The 16923-nt window shown below is 39.2% G+C and overlaps 1 protein-coding gene across 1 annotated transcript; it reads left to right on the top strand.

The window, feature by feature from the left end:
* Positions 1–12713: 12713 nt before the first annotated feature.
* Cbr-ztf-6 lies at positions 12714–16858 on the top strand (the record flags this gene model as incomplete). The annotated part of the gene is made up of 6 exons (XM_002646044.1): positions 12714–12839; positions 13258–13359; positions 13567–14112; positions 14890–15237; positions 15666–15806; positions 16727–16858. 6 exons carry the CDS (start codon positions 12714–12716, stop codon positions 16856–16858), a joined length of 1395 nt encoding a protein of 464 aa, XP_002646090.1.
* Between the last annotated feature and the right edge of the window lie 65 nt (positions 16859–16923).

Genomic DNA, 16923 nt, shown 5'->3' with positions numbered 1-16923 from the left:
AGGAATCGAGATAATTGAGCTCAAACTTCACGGCTTGGGTAGGCTTCTATTAGTGGAAATACGCTAATTCCAGCTTGACCAAGATGTACATCAGGACAATCTAGAAGACTGTCTAGAATCACTGGATTCATACAAAACTTGTCTAGGGAGTGTCAGATAGACTGGAAAAATTGGTTTCCAGAACTTTCCGAGTCTGTAATCCTAGAAAAAAGCCAGCTAGGTCTTTTGGAAGTCTTCCGAAAGTCATTTTTAAAGATTTGACTTACAAAATTTCTCTGTTCTTGGAGCATCGGAAGACTTTGCCGAACAGGCCGTTTTTCGAAAATCGTTAGTTTTCTAAATGCCAGTAGCTGTGATCATGGTATTCTGAATCTGTCAGACCTTGCTATTCTGATATAAACTTTCGAAATCCATACTTAAAGTTCAGTGTCAAAGCGACAAATCGGTTGCAAATGGTCCAAAATCCATGAAAAACTGTCCAAAATCTAAGAGAATTGGTCTGAGAATCCATCGAAAATGGCCCAAAATCCATTAAAAATGGTCCAAACAGCATTAATAGTTGTCCGAAATTTATGGAAAGTGGTCCGAAATTCCAGAAAAATGGTCCAAAATCCATGGGAATTGGTCCAAAATTAATTAAAAACGGTCAATATTCTTGGAAGATGGTCCAAAATGAATCTCACCCGACATACTGTACTTCTGACTTCTAAAAGTCATTTACCGAGCTGTAAATAAATGCTACAGTATGAATTTAGAGATTTCTAGACTTCTGGAAATTTGAAGACGTTCCTTCTATCGACTTCCAGTCCCCTAGATCCGGTGTCTTCCAAATTTTGTCTAGTTAGTGACCTTTTTCCAAAGGATCTTTCCGAATTTTTTTCCATCAAAACAAGTCCTCAAGTTGTCTTAAAGTGCACTATCCCTTCTGTTTTAATGATCGTTTTTTGAAAATTTGCAAACAACGACCTGAAAAACGATTTGCTGAAAATGTTTCAGGCAATTTCCAGTCAATTACTCCTTCTCTCGCTCTTATCACGAGGCGATAATGATTTTCGCCGAGAATTGTATTTTTCTCGTTCAATTGAAACGAAAAAAGAGGAAATAGTGAGTGATCCCGAGAGATGACAGGAATCAGGGGGGGGGGGGGGGCTTTGATTTGTTGTTATCTATAAAATGTGTTCTCGAAAGAAGAAGAAGAAGACGAAGACGATGATCTTCTTCTCCTTCTCCCGAATGACCGACATTTTCAGCGAGAAAACGCGAAGACAGTGTTGCCGAATTAGGGCCAATGGTTTTGACCATTTCCTCTTGGTGGCTGAAGGCGTGACGATCATCTGGAGATTATAAGCAAAAAAAAGTTTCAAAAAAGAAAAGTTTTTTTTGAGAATCGCTTGTTTGTTTCCTCAAGAAGAAACATCTGGAAATCGTTGTGGGTGCTCTCTGGGAAAGAGTCATTCGGAGTTTCTATTTCCCCTCAAAAATCGATATTTTGGATTTTGGGTTTTAGGATCCTGAAAATGTTTCGGAAAATCCAAAATCTGGATTTTCGATTTCTGGCAATTTTTCGACTTTTTTCAAGTCCAGAATAAGGATTCCTGGGTTCCTAGCCTCTGGCTCCCTTGCCACGTGGTTTGTTCCGAGTCCTGAAGCTACCGTAGCTGAAAATCGGGCTTTAATCATTTTTCGAGACTCTGGAATGTCCAAAATTTGGACTTCAAATAGAATCTTCTAGAAATTATATTTTAGATTCTGAAGCTCAGTTCCCAGAATATGGCATTCTAATCCACGCGAAAAGCTGGCTGATTTGAGTTTGGAGCTAAATCCACGTGGCTCCTGGGATTCTGAATTTGGAGAAAATCGGAAATTCGAAGTTTCTGAAATTCCTGAATTCCAAATTCTGGATTCCTAGCTTCCTTGCCATGTGGCATGTTCCTAGGCCTGATCAGCTAAAAGCTACCGTAGCTGAAAATTGGAATTCCGTATTTCATCGAGATTCTAGAAAGCGGAATTTTCTAGAATTCGAAATTTAGATTCTGAAGCTCAGATTCAAAATTTCGGTCCCTCCCGAAATCCACGTGGCTTTTTATTTGAAACTGGCTCATTTGGGCTTAGAGCTAAATCCACGTGGCTTTTTATTTGAAACTGGCTCATTTGGGCTTAGAGCTAAATCCACGTGGCTTTTGATCAAGAAAGACCGTATTTTTTCTTTAATAGAAGTCCATTCAAACTGTCAACTTTGAGCTCAATTATCTCGATTTCTGTGAAAGACATCGAAAAGTGGTCAACTGATAAAATAGTTCTGATATGATGGTGAATATTTTATCAGTTGACAAAGTTTTGATATCTCACACAGGAATCGAGATAATTGAGCTCAAAGATATCGGTGGGCTGATTCTCGATGTTTGGGTAGGCTTCTGTTAGAGAAAATACGATTTTCTGCTGCTTCTCGATGTTTGAGATCTTCTTTTTGTTGGAATTTCTAGAAATGTCTGTCTCCCCCTCCCGTCCCTTTCGAAATGTCTCTGATCGGATCAAACGAGATTCCAGTTTTTCCAGCCCGTCGCACGTCTCTCTTTTCCAACAAGGTCAAATCCACCACCACCACCACGACTACTACCACTCAGCCAGAAACAGTCTCCCTCTTCCCCTCCTCACACACTTTTCTGCGATTTGACCTAGATTCCGTTGTCTCTCTAGGGGGTTGAAGGCTAGGGGGGCTTTTCGACCGCGTCCGACCGTCCACGGATCAAACCAGTTGAACACAAAACAGTGGAAGGGAGTGACAGAGAGAGACAGATACAACACAATCTTTTCTTGTTTCCGCAATCGGTTTTCACTCCTTTTTCTGGATCACAAAAGGCCCCCTCTGACATGACACATCACCCCCCCCCCCCCCTTCCCTAGATCTCACTTTCACCACCCTTTTGTTCTGGAAAATACTGTTTTGGGGGAAAGTTTTTTGGTTTTTTCCAAGTTTGGAAGAGTTTTGGTTCCATTGGAGCGAACTTTTTGAGCCAAACAAACCCCTAGACCAGGCGGTGCACCATTTTGATCTACATGTCTCATTGGAGCGAGCTTGCTTCGTTCCGAGCCAAAACGCCAGAAACATCTACCATCTACCGGTCCCATTCGAGCGAGCGCTTTTCAGTCGTTCGTTTCGGTTTTTTACTGGGGCTTAGACACTACAAACTAAATATTTTTCTAAGCCTCAGTAAAATTACTAATAGTTTACGGAGGCTTATACATTTCTAAAGTTTGTAGTATCTATCCTCCAGGAAAGGTACAGACGTTCTTACTGAGGCTTAGACTACAAACTGAAAAAAAACTTATAAGCCTCAGTAAAACGGATTTTCAAGCTTTTTAGCCTTGATTTTGAACTTAGTGAACCTTAGTGAACCTTATTTTTATAAGGTGGGAAAAATGAAGAATGTGTTTTACTGAGGCTTAGAAAAATTTTGTAGTTTGTAGTCTCTAAGCCTCAGTGAAAAAACGAAATTCGCCGTATTTCGCCTCGAAATGGGCCGATTTCAAATTTGAAAAAAGTGGCGATATTCTCAGAATCTTTCTAGAAAAACGATAAGAAATTGAATTTCGTGGGTTCTACTGATAACTTTTTATCACAATTTTTAGCGATCTCTTTGTAGATCAACTGCTTTGGAGCGAAAAACAAGGTCAAATGATCCAGATGGTCTGGTTTTTTTGTTCTAGCTGAAATTTTCTGCTTTTAGCACTTTTCGGCAGCTGATAAGAAACCTCTGATAAGAAGCGAATTTTCAAGGTGTTGCTCCTTCTGAAATAAGGCTGAAACTTCTCCGAAACAATTTTATGAGCCCATCCCCGATGACGCGGCAGTTGTCCAGAGCTCGAAATCTGACCTCTTAAACCCAGCGGACTGGCTGGTTTACAGCAGAAACCTTCTTCTTCTTCTTTTTCCGAAATAATGATGATCTACTCTCTCTCTCTCTCTATCCGACGAGGGAAAATTGATTTTGAAGAAAAGAAGAGAAACTTCTTATTGACTATCTCTAGAGATTTGTGGTCCCCCCCTCCTTTTGATTTGCGATTTATCTCTTTTTTTTCTTTTTTGTTAAATCAAAAATTCTGAAAAAAAACCGGTTTTTTCTCAAAATAAAAATTTTGTGATAAAAAGTTATCAGTGAAGAAGACACTTTTATCAGTCTTTTCTTCTAGATTACTGAGATTTTGAGGATATCGTCACTTTTTTCAAAATTAAAATTGGCCCATTTTGAGGCGAAATACATCACATTTTCGGTTTTTTACTGAGGCTTAAAGACTACAAATTACAAAATGTTGCTGAGCCTCAGTAAAAACGCAATTTTCGCTGAAAATTCACTCAAAACGGCTCTTTTCCAATATTCTCGCTGCATTGTTTTACTGAGGCTTAGAGACTACAAACTACAGAAATTTTTAAGCCTCAGTAAAATCTCTAAAACTTCTTTTCAACCGTTTTTCGTCGTTTCTTGCTCAAAAATTTTCTGAATTTCGGGACTTTCGTGTAGTTTGTAGTCTTGTATTTTTTTTTTGATACAAGCGGGGCCTTTTTCAAAAAAATTACAAAAAAATTACTTTTTCAAAAAAATTACAAAAATGAGCCATTTTACGGTGAAAATGGTTTTACTGAGGCTTACACTACAAACTACAAAATTTTCTAAGCCTCAGTAAAAACTCATTCTTCGATTTTCTAAAAAGTTTTTGTCCAAAAACCTATTCCTCCTATTTCTTTACTAATTTTTTACTGAGGCTAGTAGACTACAAACTACAAAACATGCCTCAGTAAAAAATGTTCTCTACCTTTTTTTTCGCAATTTTTCCTTTTGTATACGAAAGTTAAACAATTTTTCAAAATTATTTTTTTCCAGGTTCCACGACTGACTACAAACTACAGAATTCTCCATTTTTGGTTCAATTTTTTGGGCCTTTTTTTTGGATTTTTGAAGACTACAAACTACATTTTTTTTCTCAATTTTCGATAATTTTTTTAGAATTGTTTTTAGAAATCCGAATGTTTCACAAACCTTTATCTCGAAATGTTGTCTTCTTCCTCTTCTTCTCCTCCGTTGCTGTTTTCTTATTGCTCATACTTTTTTCTGCTTCTTCTTCTTCTTCTTCTTCTAGAAAAGAAGCACAAAAAATAAGGACTAGAAAAGGACGTCTCAACTTCTTCTTTTCCAGTTTTTGGGGCGCCGAAAAAGGGGGCTCAAATTTCGGGTGGGGTTGGCTCTGTGAGCCATGAAAGATTGGCATAGAGAGAGAGAAAAGGGACCGGACCTTTGCATGTGTGTGGAAGGAGAGTTTGCCCATGTATTTGGTCGAGAAAAAAAGCCGCACGCCCCTATTATAAACTTTTTGTCATGTGTCCGCTTATTTTGGGGGTGTATAGAGCACTCTTCCAGAACATATTCCATTTTTCGACATTTTTGAATTTTCGTAACCTAGATATAGAGCACTCCTGGTGTCCAATGTCTTCATTTTCCGGATTACTGTAATTTTTAGCCTTGACTTTTATTCCTTGATCTTTTAGTTTAATTTTGCATATTCTATAAGCCACGTCATCTTTTTTTCCACTGGACCAAAACTTCTCACATTTTCACAGATAATTCGAAATAGCAGCTAGATGATGCCCGAGCCTTCTGGAGACGCTCTTGATTATTGTCATCCATCATAATCTGTGCCCCTTTATAAGGGAGGTGGGGGGGGGGGGGCTTATAAGGGTCCAATAAGGCCAAGGGTCTTGGGTAAATACAGTGGTCTGTAATCCCCTACCTGCTGAAAAACAGGACACCAAATGATCTGATCTTTCTAGCGAACGTGATGATGAAAATCAAATTTCGAGAGAGAGAGAGAGAAAATAAGATAGGTGACCAATTAGAGCGGGAAGGGGGGAGGCTTGATTGATCTATTTCTGCTGATACTTTCGTGTCGGAAATGAACAAGACGAATTGATGTGATATTCTCATCAGGTGTTTGTTTGCTTTAAAGGGTTCTAGGGGGGGTTTTTAAACTTTCAGAATGGTTAGAGCTTGATTTTTAGAGTTACTGGGGATAGATAAGGATTTTAGGCTTCAATTTGACTAGTCAAGCTTCTGGGATCCCGGATCAAACTTTTGAATCTCAAAATGTTCCGAATTTCAAGATCTAGGTTCTCTGCTCTTCGGAAGATCCTTAAATTGGCTTAAACTTTGAATTCTCAAGTTTTTACAGCGTACTTCCTCGAATAGAAGAAAGCGCACACCGTCAAGTTTAAGCTCAATCATCTCATTTCCTGTGAGAGATATGAAAAATTTGTCAACTGATAAAATGCTTATCATAATATCACCTTGATTTTATCAGTTGACAGAATTTTGATTTATTTTACAGGAATCGAGATAATTGAGCTCAAAGTTGACTATTTTAATAGGCTTCTGTTAGATGAACTACGGTAGATTTCTGTGCTAACTCCTCGATTCTGGGTTCCTCAAAAGATCCTTAACTTGGCTTATATTCCGAATTCTCAGATTCCTGATGGTACTTCATGGACCTAGAGGCGTAGGGTTCAGAATTCTGGATTCTCAGGTTTTTGTTGGAAATACACCATATGCTGACCCATCAAAGGGTCAATTTCAAGACTATACCTCTACCCCCATAGCCTAATGTTTGCCATAAATTTTGTGCACCACCAGAACCGTCTTGGCTGTCTTCTTTCCTCTAAAACCCATCGGTCCTCCTCCGATCGGGGAGGGCTGCGCGAGTCTCTCTCTCTCTCTCTCTCTCTCTTCAAACAATTTCAGTAGTCTGTCAGTTGTTGGCTTCCCTCTTTCCCTCTCTTTCCGATCGGCTGAATTTATCGGAATGCCGGCGAAATAGTGTGTCGAATCAGGAGAGTAGAAGACATAGAGGTCACCCCCACCACCACCACTGGTGGTCTCTCTTTTTCCTCTCTCTCTTTATCCCCCGTCCCCGAGCGATTCAATTGATCGAGAGAGTGTGGGATTTGAGGAGACGGGATGTTTGAGAGGGTCATTCCCGTTGCTGCTGCTGCTGTCAGTCTCTCCCATTCTGCCCTTTCCAGCCGGCCAGTTGCACTCTAATACCTCAATGAGAGAGGCAGAGAGACCTCTGTATACAGTGTGTGCGGCCTTGTATATATCTTTTCTGGCTGCATATCCAGCCCCAGTCAGATACACAATGGACGGGAAATAGGAGAGACTGTATGAGGTGAAGAGGGCGGGAATGGGAATTGAAGGGATAATGAGAATCAGAAGAGAAACATTGATTGTTCTAGAACAACAGGTATACACGTTGCAGCAGAAGAATCAGAGACCAGATGCTTCGGGAATGTTCTAGAATTTTCCTGAATGCTCCAGGAGCTTCCTAGATGCTCTAGAAGCTTCCTGGAGGATCTGAAGAGCTCAAACTAATTTTTCATCTTTCAAATTTCCACCACGTGCTTTACTAGTCATCTACCTGAAGCTCGCCTTCTCGAATCTTCCGTAGATATTACCCCCTAATTAGCCGGGGGATAATCCCTCACTACTTTTCCATCTCGAGTATGATATACTTGGAGTATCTTGGAATGTCGGAATTCGAAAGTTAGAGAGTCGAGAAGTATAAAATAGGATCTAGATAAGATAGTCGCCTAGAAACAACGGCTAGGATTAGAGATCGAGACTTCCCACAGGTAGATTTTGAGTCCCATGAGATCTATCAGGTTTTAAGACTTGACAGACCCTAACAGAAGGCAGCAGAAGGGTCCTGGCAGACGTAACTGTCTTCGAGCCTCTGGCAAGGTCGTCTAGGCCAATGAGTGAGGTCTTTCAGACCGTAATACTGTACTTTCCCAGTGTGCTAGATTAATCTTAATCCCATTGCTGGAGAGATAGAGACCCTTGGCAAACAAAGCCTAGTGTCTCAGGATATGGGGTTTAGATTGACTGGTGTGACCCTGGAATCTATCAATTTTTCCTATTTTTAGATTCTTCTGGGTACTGTCTAGATGTCTTAGGTGCCACTATCAGAAGCGCTTCGAGATGATCCTAGATCCGGGGGCCTGTCTGCTCTGTTGGCTGATTCTAGCCGTCCTAGATTAGCTGATAGTCTCCGGAATGTCTGCATTCTTGGCACCAGCAGTTCTAGATAATCCCAGGTTATCTAGATAGGTCTGGAATCTAGACGAATCTAGGTCATACCGAATGAGGGGTCTTCTAGATGTCTCTGCGCCGTTGGCTGATTTCAGCTAGCCTAGATTACCTAAAGATCTTTAGAATGTCTAGATTCTTGGTACCTAGATCCTTCAGAATCTGCTCCAGGGTCCAGAGGCGTTTTTGATGACTCTAGACGGTCCAGGGCCTAGATCCACCTAGATCCTTCAGATCCTTCAGATCCTTCAGATTATGATCGATGGGGATTTAGACGTTTCAGACGATTCCAAGGCCCTCTCCATAGCTCTGCTTCCCTTCATCTATCTATTTAGTCTCTTCTGAATGATCTAGAAAACCGCTATCCAGATGGTTCGGGGGGTCATTGTTCCTCCTTTCACACTGTGTTCGAGTCCTCCTCCTCCCCCCCCCCTCCTCATCCATCCTTTAACCATTCATCTGTCCCTTCTATTCCAACCAACCAACCAGCACACCCTCACCCAACGTCTTTCTTTACTTCCCACCCTCCCCACACGACCCCCCCCTTGCCCTTGTCTCTGCGTCTCTTGATTTCCAACACAGTCTCTAGGCTTTGGAACTTACCACTACTACACGGAATGCCCTTTCCTACTTTCTTCTTTCTACAACACCACATGGCCTTCCAGCCCCTGCAGGCTGGCCCCCAAAATGTATGAAATTGACCTGAAAAAAGTGTCCTTTTCCTCTTTTTTTTTGCTTTATTTTTCTTACTTTCCTGATTTTGGTTACTGTATTTTTCCATTTTTCTAATTCTACGCTTTTATAATCTTTAAAATTCCAGAAAAATCGAGAAAAAACGAGCAATTTTGAAGCGTTTCGATTTTTCCTGAGGCTTAGAAGATTTTTGTAGTTTGTAGTCTCTAAGCATCAGGAAAGCCGAATTTTGCGTTTTTTTGCATTCTTTTTTTCTGAAAATTGCCTTTTTTTTGTTTTTCGAGTCTTCATGTTTATACTCAAGTGTTTATTGATTACTCAGGCTTAGAGACTACAAACTACAAAAGTTTCTAAGCCTCAGTAAAATCCCTAAAAACCGTTTTTCGTCACTTTCAGCTTGAATTTTTTCCCAATTTTTAGACTCGTTTGTAGTTTGTAGTTTTGTGATTTTCTCTAACTAAAATCCTTGAACGATTCAAAACAGCTACAAACTACAAAAGTTAATAAGCCTCAGTAAAAACGTTTTTTTACCGAAATTTCAGCGAAAATTCTCTCTTTTTTTTGGTTTTTTTTCTATTTTTTAGCTTTTCTGGACCTAGATTTTCCTTATTAAACTCTAGTGGGTGCTATTTAACATTCTGATTTCTTCGAAAAACTTTTTTCCCTAGAATTTCCATTTTTTGCATATTCCTGAATTCTCAGATTTCATTAGAAACTTCTAGAGTCTTCAATTTTTCCAATTTTCAATCATTTTTTGAAATTACCTTTTCCGAGTTTCTTTTTCTCTATTGTTGCTAGAAATTCCATTTTTAGGATCTCCTAAACTAGACTTTCCAACTTTTCACGATTCTTAGACATTTTCGAGCATTCGTCTTGAGCCTAGGAGACCACCAGACATCCAATTCATAGATTTCTCTCTCAATTTCCCCATTAGAGACGGTTGCCAACGGAGCCAACGGAGCCCCGCTGACACGGGAAATGTGAAAGTTATGGCCTTGAAAATGAGAGAAGCCCCCCAGACGACCCTCTCTGACAGGTCAGCAGAAGAAGAAGAAGAAGCACATCTGCTTCTTCTCCATTCTTCCCTCCGATCGGGGCCCCCTTCGGAAGAGGACGCGGCTCCTAGTGTCCCCCCTAACAACCCCCCTCCTAGCGATTTGCATTTGAATATATTGGCGGAGAAAGAGGACAGGCGGTCCCCGTTGTTTTTTTTTGAATAGATGGATCCTCGCTCATCAATTCACACACTATTTCCCGCTGGTCAGCAGAAGCTAGTTTGAGAAGGAAGAGAAACCCATTGGAGACAGCTCAACGGCTGTTCGGAGGGCCCGGGGAATGGTAGAAGAAGTTGGGAGATGGAGATTAGGGAAACCACCCATTTGCTCGGGATTTTAGTCTAGCAGAGACTAAAAGAGCCTAAATGAGCCGATTCTAATTGAAGTTCCGGTTGGAACACCTTGAAATTGGGATTTTTTGATTGAGCGAATTATTCCGATCGATTTTTGTAAATTTGGGTTGCGGTCTTTAGTTTTCTGACGGTCAAATTTGGAAGATTTTGATTTCCAAAAAATACTGTATCGATTGATATAGGATTCGTTAGGATTGGATCACTAGAAGCTAGGATATGAGTCGTGAAACTTAAAATGTTAGCCGCCAAACTTGACGTTTCCTTGGTTTCCTCCTATTGAGAGCCTAGAAGCTAACTTTCTTCTATTTTCTGTCAAACCTGTAATAAAAGGGCTCCCTAACTTTGAGCCGATTCATCTCAGTTTCTGTCAAAGATATCAAAAAGTTGTCATTTTATTAGTTTACATATTTTTGATATTATGCATAGGAAGCGAGATAATTGAGCTTAAACCTGAGATAATTAGCCAAGATTCCTGACAATCCGATTTACTTAAAATTTCGAAATCCCTCTTCTTAATTTCGAGGACACACTCACATTTCTAGATCTCTTCCTCTACTTTTTCAACATTTTCCGTGTCACTCGCTAACTGCTAAAATGTATGGTTGGGGTGTCTAAAAGTAGAGGGGGGACACCTTGAAGGTCACTCGGAAAAAAACCGGGGGCGAAATGGGCAGAGAGTGTCGGTGGGCGCCGGGCACCGATGTCCGTCAAGTCAGTCACCGGTCCTCTAAATCTACCATGTGTGTGTGTGTGTTAGTGACGGACGGATTCGATGGTTTCCTGTCTCTCCTTGAATTCAGCGTCGTCGCCCCGCCGAATTGCAGAGAAGTGTGTGTGTGTGTCTGTTTTTTCGGTGAATCGGCTGACCCTGAACACCCCCTCTCTCGCTTGAAACACAGAAATAGAAGCAAACTTTTCTAGTCGACTGTACGCCTTCTAAGGTTTTTGAGCACCAAAAATTTCAATTTTCTGGCTTTTAGCCCTGTTTTCAAATTTCCGCTCAAAATAGCGCACTTTTTCTGAATAATTCAAATTTGCTGGCCTATTCCGTCTTTCCGATTTCCGTTATCCCTGTCGGCGAGAAAAGGGAAGAAATTCCCAACAATTCTAGCCAAAAACGGTTGAAAAAGCTCCACTTTAAGCCAAGTTATGACGCCGCGACGTTTTACTGAGGCTTAGCAGCTTCAAACTATAATAGAACTCTAAGCCTCAGTAAAACTTCAACGCGCTTTAACTCGGCTAATTTTCAACCGATTTTTGTCATTTTTTTTACAGAAATTCTCCAAAATTCTCATAAAATCGAATAAATAGGTTGCTAGACATTTTTTTAAACAAAAAATGACCCAAAATGAGCCAAATCACAGTCTGCCGAAGTATTACTGAGACTTGGACATTTTTGTAGTTTGTAGTCTTGTTTTCCATTTTCAATTGAGCTAGAAACCATCAAAAACGGATAACAATGAGCCGAGTTTTGACTCTTTGAATTTTTTACTGAGGCTTACACTACAGACTACAAGTAGTTCTAAGCCTCAGTAAAAATTCAACGCGTCGCTGTAACTTGGCTTGTTTTCAACCGTTTTTGATGGTTTTTTGGCCAATTTTTCTCTTTTTTCGACATATTTTATTGTTTTTTCCGATGTAAATCAGGAAAAATTCATTAAAATGTTTAAAAACATTGAAAAAACGTTGAAAATTGTCGAAAATTTGATAAAATAGGCTCAAAGAGCTCTTGCGCCTTTAAGCACTCAAAATTACTTTTTTTTTCTCAAAAATTCCAATTTCCGACATTTCTGACCTAGTTTTTCTTCTTGGCTCGAAAACGTCGGGCCTATCTTGAAGGGACAGATGTTTCTAATTCATTCTCTCTCGATCGTAGGGGAACCCCATAATCAATTCTGTCGTTTCAGAGGCGAAGAGGTACTTGACCTTGTATGGGGGGAGGCGAGAAATTGGGTCTTTGTATATTATTCGGGAGGTTTTTAGCCAGAAAATTTGAATTTCTCGAAATTTCAGTTTTGGCGGGAAACGGAAAATTCGGTGAAAAAAAAACGTTTTTTTTGCAAACTTTTCGAAAACTTCAGTTTCCCGCCAAAACTGAAATTTCTGGAAAATTTCCTATTTTAGCAAATTTTCGACTTTTCATCATTTCAATGCATTTTTCCCAAAAAAAATAGGCCAAAAAAACAAACTACAAAATTTCCTAAGCCTCAGTAAAAATGAAAATCGCTCTAACTCGGCTCATTTTCACTCGTTTTCAATGATTTCTAGCTCGAAATTTTGCTCTGAAATGTTTTTTTTTCTCTGAATTTCCAGGAATTTTTGGATTTTTCCAGTTATTTTCCACCCATTTTTCCTTCTTTTTGATCTCAAAAAATCCACGTTTCCTCTGTCTTTTTCAGCCACCGTTTCTTTGCTGTAACGAAATTTCTAATTTTTATCATTTTCAGCTATTCATTAGACTAGATTACCATCCAACAATGGGAGCGGAAACGACGCCCGAACAGCGTGTTAGCGAGGATTTGATGCAGGCGGTGACGTGTCTGAAGCGTGTGATGAACGGAATGAAGCACGGAAACGAGGTGCCAGAAGAGGAGAAGCAACAGGTGAGAAATTACAAAAAATTCCAGAAAAAATGAAGAAAAACGAGCGATTTTGAGCTATTCTACGGTGAAAATGGTTTTTACTGAGGCTTAGACTACGAACTACAAAATTCTCTAAGCCTCAGTAAAATCCATTTTCAACCGTTTTTCGTCATTTCTCGCTCAAAATTTTTTGTAGTTTGTAGTTTTGTAATTTTTTGTGAAACATGTAGACTTGTTTTTCCAGAAAAATGAACAAAAATGAGCCATTTTACGATGAAAATAGATTTTACTGAGGCCTAGACTACAAACTACAAAATTCTCTAAGCCTCAGTAAAAATCCAAAAAGGTTGTAACTCGGCTCATTTTCAACCGTTTTTCGTCATTTTTCGCTTGAAATGTTTCTGAATGTTTCGATTTTTGTAGTTTGTAGTGTTTTCAGAATCCCACCGACGTCATCTGCACACTGGAGAAGCTCACCGGCGCCCTAGAGAGATGTATGGAGAATAATAAGACGTTAAACGATGTGCTCAGCGGGAAAATGGTAAGGAAATTCGAATTTTGCAAATGCGCTCTATTGAACAAAATATTGAACATTCGATTTTTTTTCGCTTTTTAAACGCGCTCCATTGAAAAATTTGCAAAAAAAAAAATTAAAATTCGCTAGAGCGCACGACACCCCTTGCAATTAGGACTGCGCACACAATTGGATTACGTCCCTTCCCCTCTATTAACGTCCCATTAATTCTAGAAATGTACAACATGTGGCTCAACATCTGTCGGTTTTCTTGCCGATTGTCACGACAGTGCCACGTCAACAACCACAACAACGTCACATCGATCATCCGAAGAGCCAATGCCACGTCGAAAGAATTCAGAAGACATGGATGACGTCGACGACGGTTGCTCATCGTTAGGCTCCAGAAGTATCAGATCGGTGTCGAGTCAGGAGGACGATGAGACGACGTTGGTAGCGGATATGATCAAAGAGGGCGGAGCTTCGAAAACTGTGGAGGAAGAAGAAGAGGAGCATGATTTGGTGATGAAAACGATTCTATCAACGACGACATCCACGTCATCGACGACAGAGATTCAGAAAGAAGACGTGCGGAAAGACGCGGAAATTCCGATGACAACCGATTGCAATAACACGGCACTTTTCGATCAATTCCTTCAGAATTCGCTATTAGGACTTCCGGATATGAAGGCGATGATTGATATGCCGCCCACGGTTTCCGATGAAAATAATGAGGATGAGAATCAGGAATCGAACGCATTGCTCAGCAACTTTTTCCAGGTTTGTATTCTAGAAAAAATTCCAGAAAAAGCGAAGAAAAATGAGCCATTTTGAGCCATTTGAAGCGCGACGAATTTTAAGCAAAAATTCCACGTATTTTGAGCTAAAAACAATCGAAAACGGATAAAAATGTGCCTAGTTGCAGCATTTTGATTTTTTACTGAGGCTTGGGAAATTGTGTAGTTTGTAGTCACATTTTCATAAGCGGCGAATTCCACGTATTTTGAGCTAAAAATCATTGAGAACGGATGCAAATGAACCGAGTTACAGCGTTTTCAATTTTTACTGAGGCTTCAGCTACAAACTACAAATATTCTAAGCCTCAGCAAAAACTGAAAACGCTGTAACTCGGTTCATTTTCAATCGATTTGTTCGATTTTTAGCTCAAAATATGTAGAATTTTTCTGCTTTTTTAGATGTGACTACAAACTACAAAACTTGCTAAGCCTCAGTAAAAACTTTGAAATGCTATAATTCGGCTAATTTTTCTCGGTTTTCTGCCATTTTTCTACAAAAATGATTGAAATTTATTTTAAATATAAATTTATAATCAGAATGTTTATCCGAAATTGAATTCCTGTATTTCTGAATTATTGAAAATTCTGAAAATTTAGAAAAATCTGAAAATTATGAAAAAATTTTCCAGATTTTGATTTTTCAAATATCCCGGAAACCTGAAATATTGAAATCTAGGATTCTATAACTACAAACTATAAAATAAAACTAAAAAATTTTAATAAAATTTCATTTTTTTTTTGCAAAAGTTTCGATTTTCAGATCCTCTTCGCCAATAATCAAAACAGTGTGGCTGGAATGGAAGGAGGATCGAGTGAAACGGATTCCACGTCATCCCAACCGTCTCCACCGGCTGATCTTTCACAAATGGACCCGTCACAATTCGATACGTTAGCAATGTTGGAATCTCTAATGGCCGAATCCTTGAATCCCGCAGATGCCACGACATCAGCTGAAAATAAGGCGAAAAAGCGAAAAAACACACCAATCAAGGTGCCGAAATCTGAAAATGGCGGATACGTGTGTCCGATGGAAGGATGTAATAAGATATTCAAAGAGAAAGGATCCGTTCATCGTCATTTCGTCACGCACATCGGAATGCGATTCAATGTAAGTGCGCTCCATTGAGAAGGCTTCCCCGAGAAGCGAACGAAAAAAAAAGCAGAAAAAAATAACGAATTTTTAGTCAAAAATCGCTGAAAAGCGACGGAAAATAGTCGACTTACAGCGTTTCGAAGTTTTTACTGAGGCTTAGCGAGTTTTGTAGTTTGTAGTGAGTTAGCCTCAGTAAACTTGTTTGTCGGCATACTTAAGCTAAAGAGCTACAAACTACAAGTTCCTGTAATTCAATTTGGCTCGTTTTCATTCGTTCTTAGGCATTTTTTGCTGACAACAAACTACAATTTTCGCTAAGCCTCAGTGAAAATTCGATTTCGCCGAGAAACATTATTTTCAACCGTTTATCTTCGATTTTTTTTCTATATCAAAAACTACAAAAACTACAAAAACTACACCAACTACAAACTATACTTTTTCAGTGCGACAAATGCAAGGCTTCGTACACTCAAAAGCACGCCCTGATGCTTCATCAGAAGATCCACCTGAATCCGGACGCCTATCAGTGCCGCGGATGTGGTACCAACTATACCACACAAAATGGACTCAGATTGCATAGACAGGTGAGCAATATGGAGACACTACAAACTACAAAAATTATTTTCATGGAAAAACGAAATTTCGAAAAAAAATTCCAAAAAAAAAACATTTTTTTTTGGATTTTTTTTTCGTAAATTCTCATTGGAGAGCATTTAAACATTTTTGATGTCTTTTTTCTCGAAAAACGCTCTAAATATTTGAAAAAAACAATTTTGAACAAAATAAGATTAGAGCGCATTTTCCGACTATATATTTATAAAATGCTTATAAATCTCGATGTATTGAACCGATTTTTATGAAAATTGAACAGATCGATTGGAAATTAAAATTAGATTATACTAAAGTTGTGGAATTTGAAAAAAAAATCGAGAAAAAATCGAAATTTTGAGCGAAAAATGACGAAAAACGGTTGAAAATTGATTTTACTGAGGCTTAGAACTTTTTGTAGTTTGTAGTGTAAGCCTCAGTAAAAACCATTTCCACCGAAAAATGGCTCAAAAAATTATTCATCCGCGACGAAAAACTAAAAGACTACAAACTACACAAAATTCCAAAAAATTTGAACATTTCAAGCCAAAAATGACGAAAAATGGTTGAAAATGAAGAGTTTAGGAATTTTAGTGAGGCTCAGGATCATTTTGTAGTTTGTAGTCTAAGGCTCAGTGAAATGTTCAAAACGCTATAACGCTATAACTCGGCTCAGTTTCATCTGTGTTCAATGGTTTTTAGCTCAAAATGCGTGGAATTTCCCTGAAGTTTTTTTAAATGTGACTACAAACTACAAAAAGTCCTAAGCTTCAGTAAAACTCGATTTCGGCGCAAAACGACTTAAAATTGCTCGATTTTCTCAATTTTTTCTGGAATTTTCTGGAAAAAAACGCGTTTTTCAAAAATAATCCTCATTAGAGCGTATTTTCTGACTATTGAAATTCAATTTTTGCAGAGAAATCCGGCATGCATGGAGCACAACACCAGCGCCACGATGTCCGACTTCAACTCATCGCTAAACGACGTTCTGTCGCTCGCCACAGCACAGTCGACACCAACGAAACAGATGGTCATGGCAGCTCCATAAACTCATTTTCTAGACCTCAATTGTTTTTTTTTTCATTGAAATTCACCCCAAAAAAGAAGAAATTT

The sequence above is a fragment of the Caenorhabditis briggsae genome (genome assembly GCF_000004555.2).
Source record: "Caenorhabditis briggsae complete genome, chrI, whole genome shotgun sequence".
Lineage (NCBI taxonomy): Eukaryota > Metazoa > Nematoda > Chromadorea > Rhabditida > Rhabditidae > Caenorhabditis > Caenorhabditis briggsae.
Note: the sequence above shows the minus strand (reverse complement) of the source record. Positions and strands in the feature narration are given on the sequence as shown.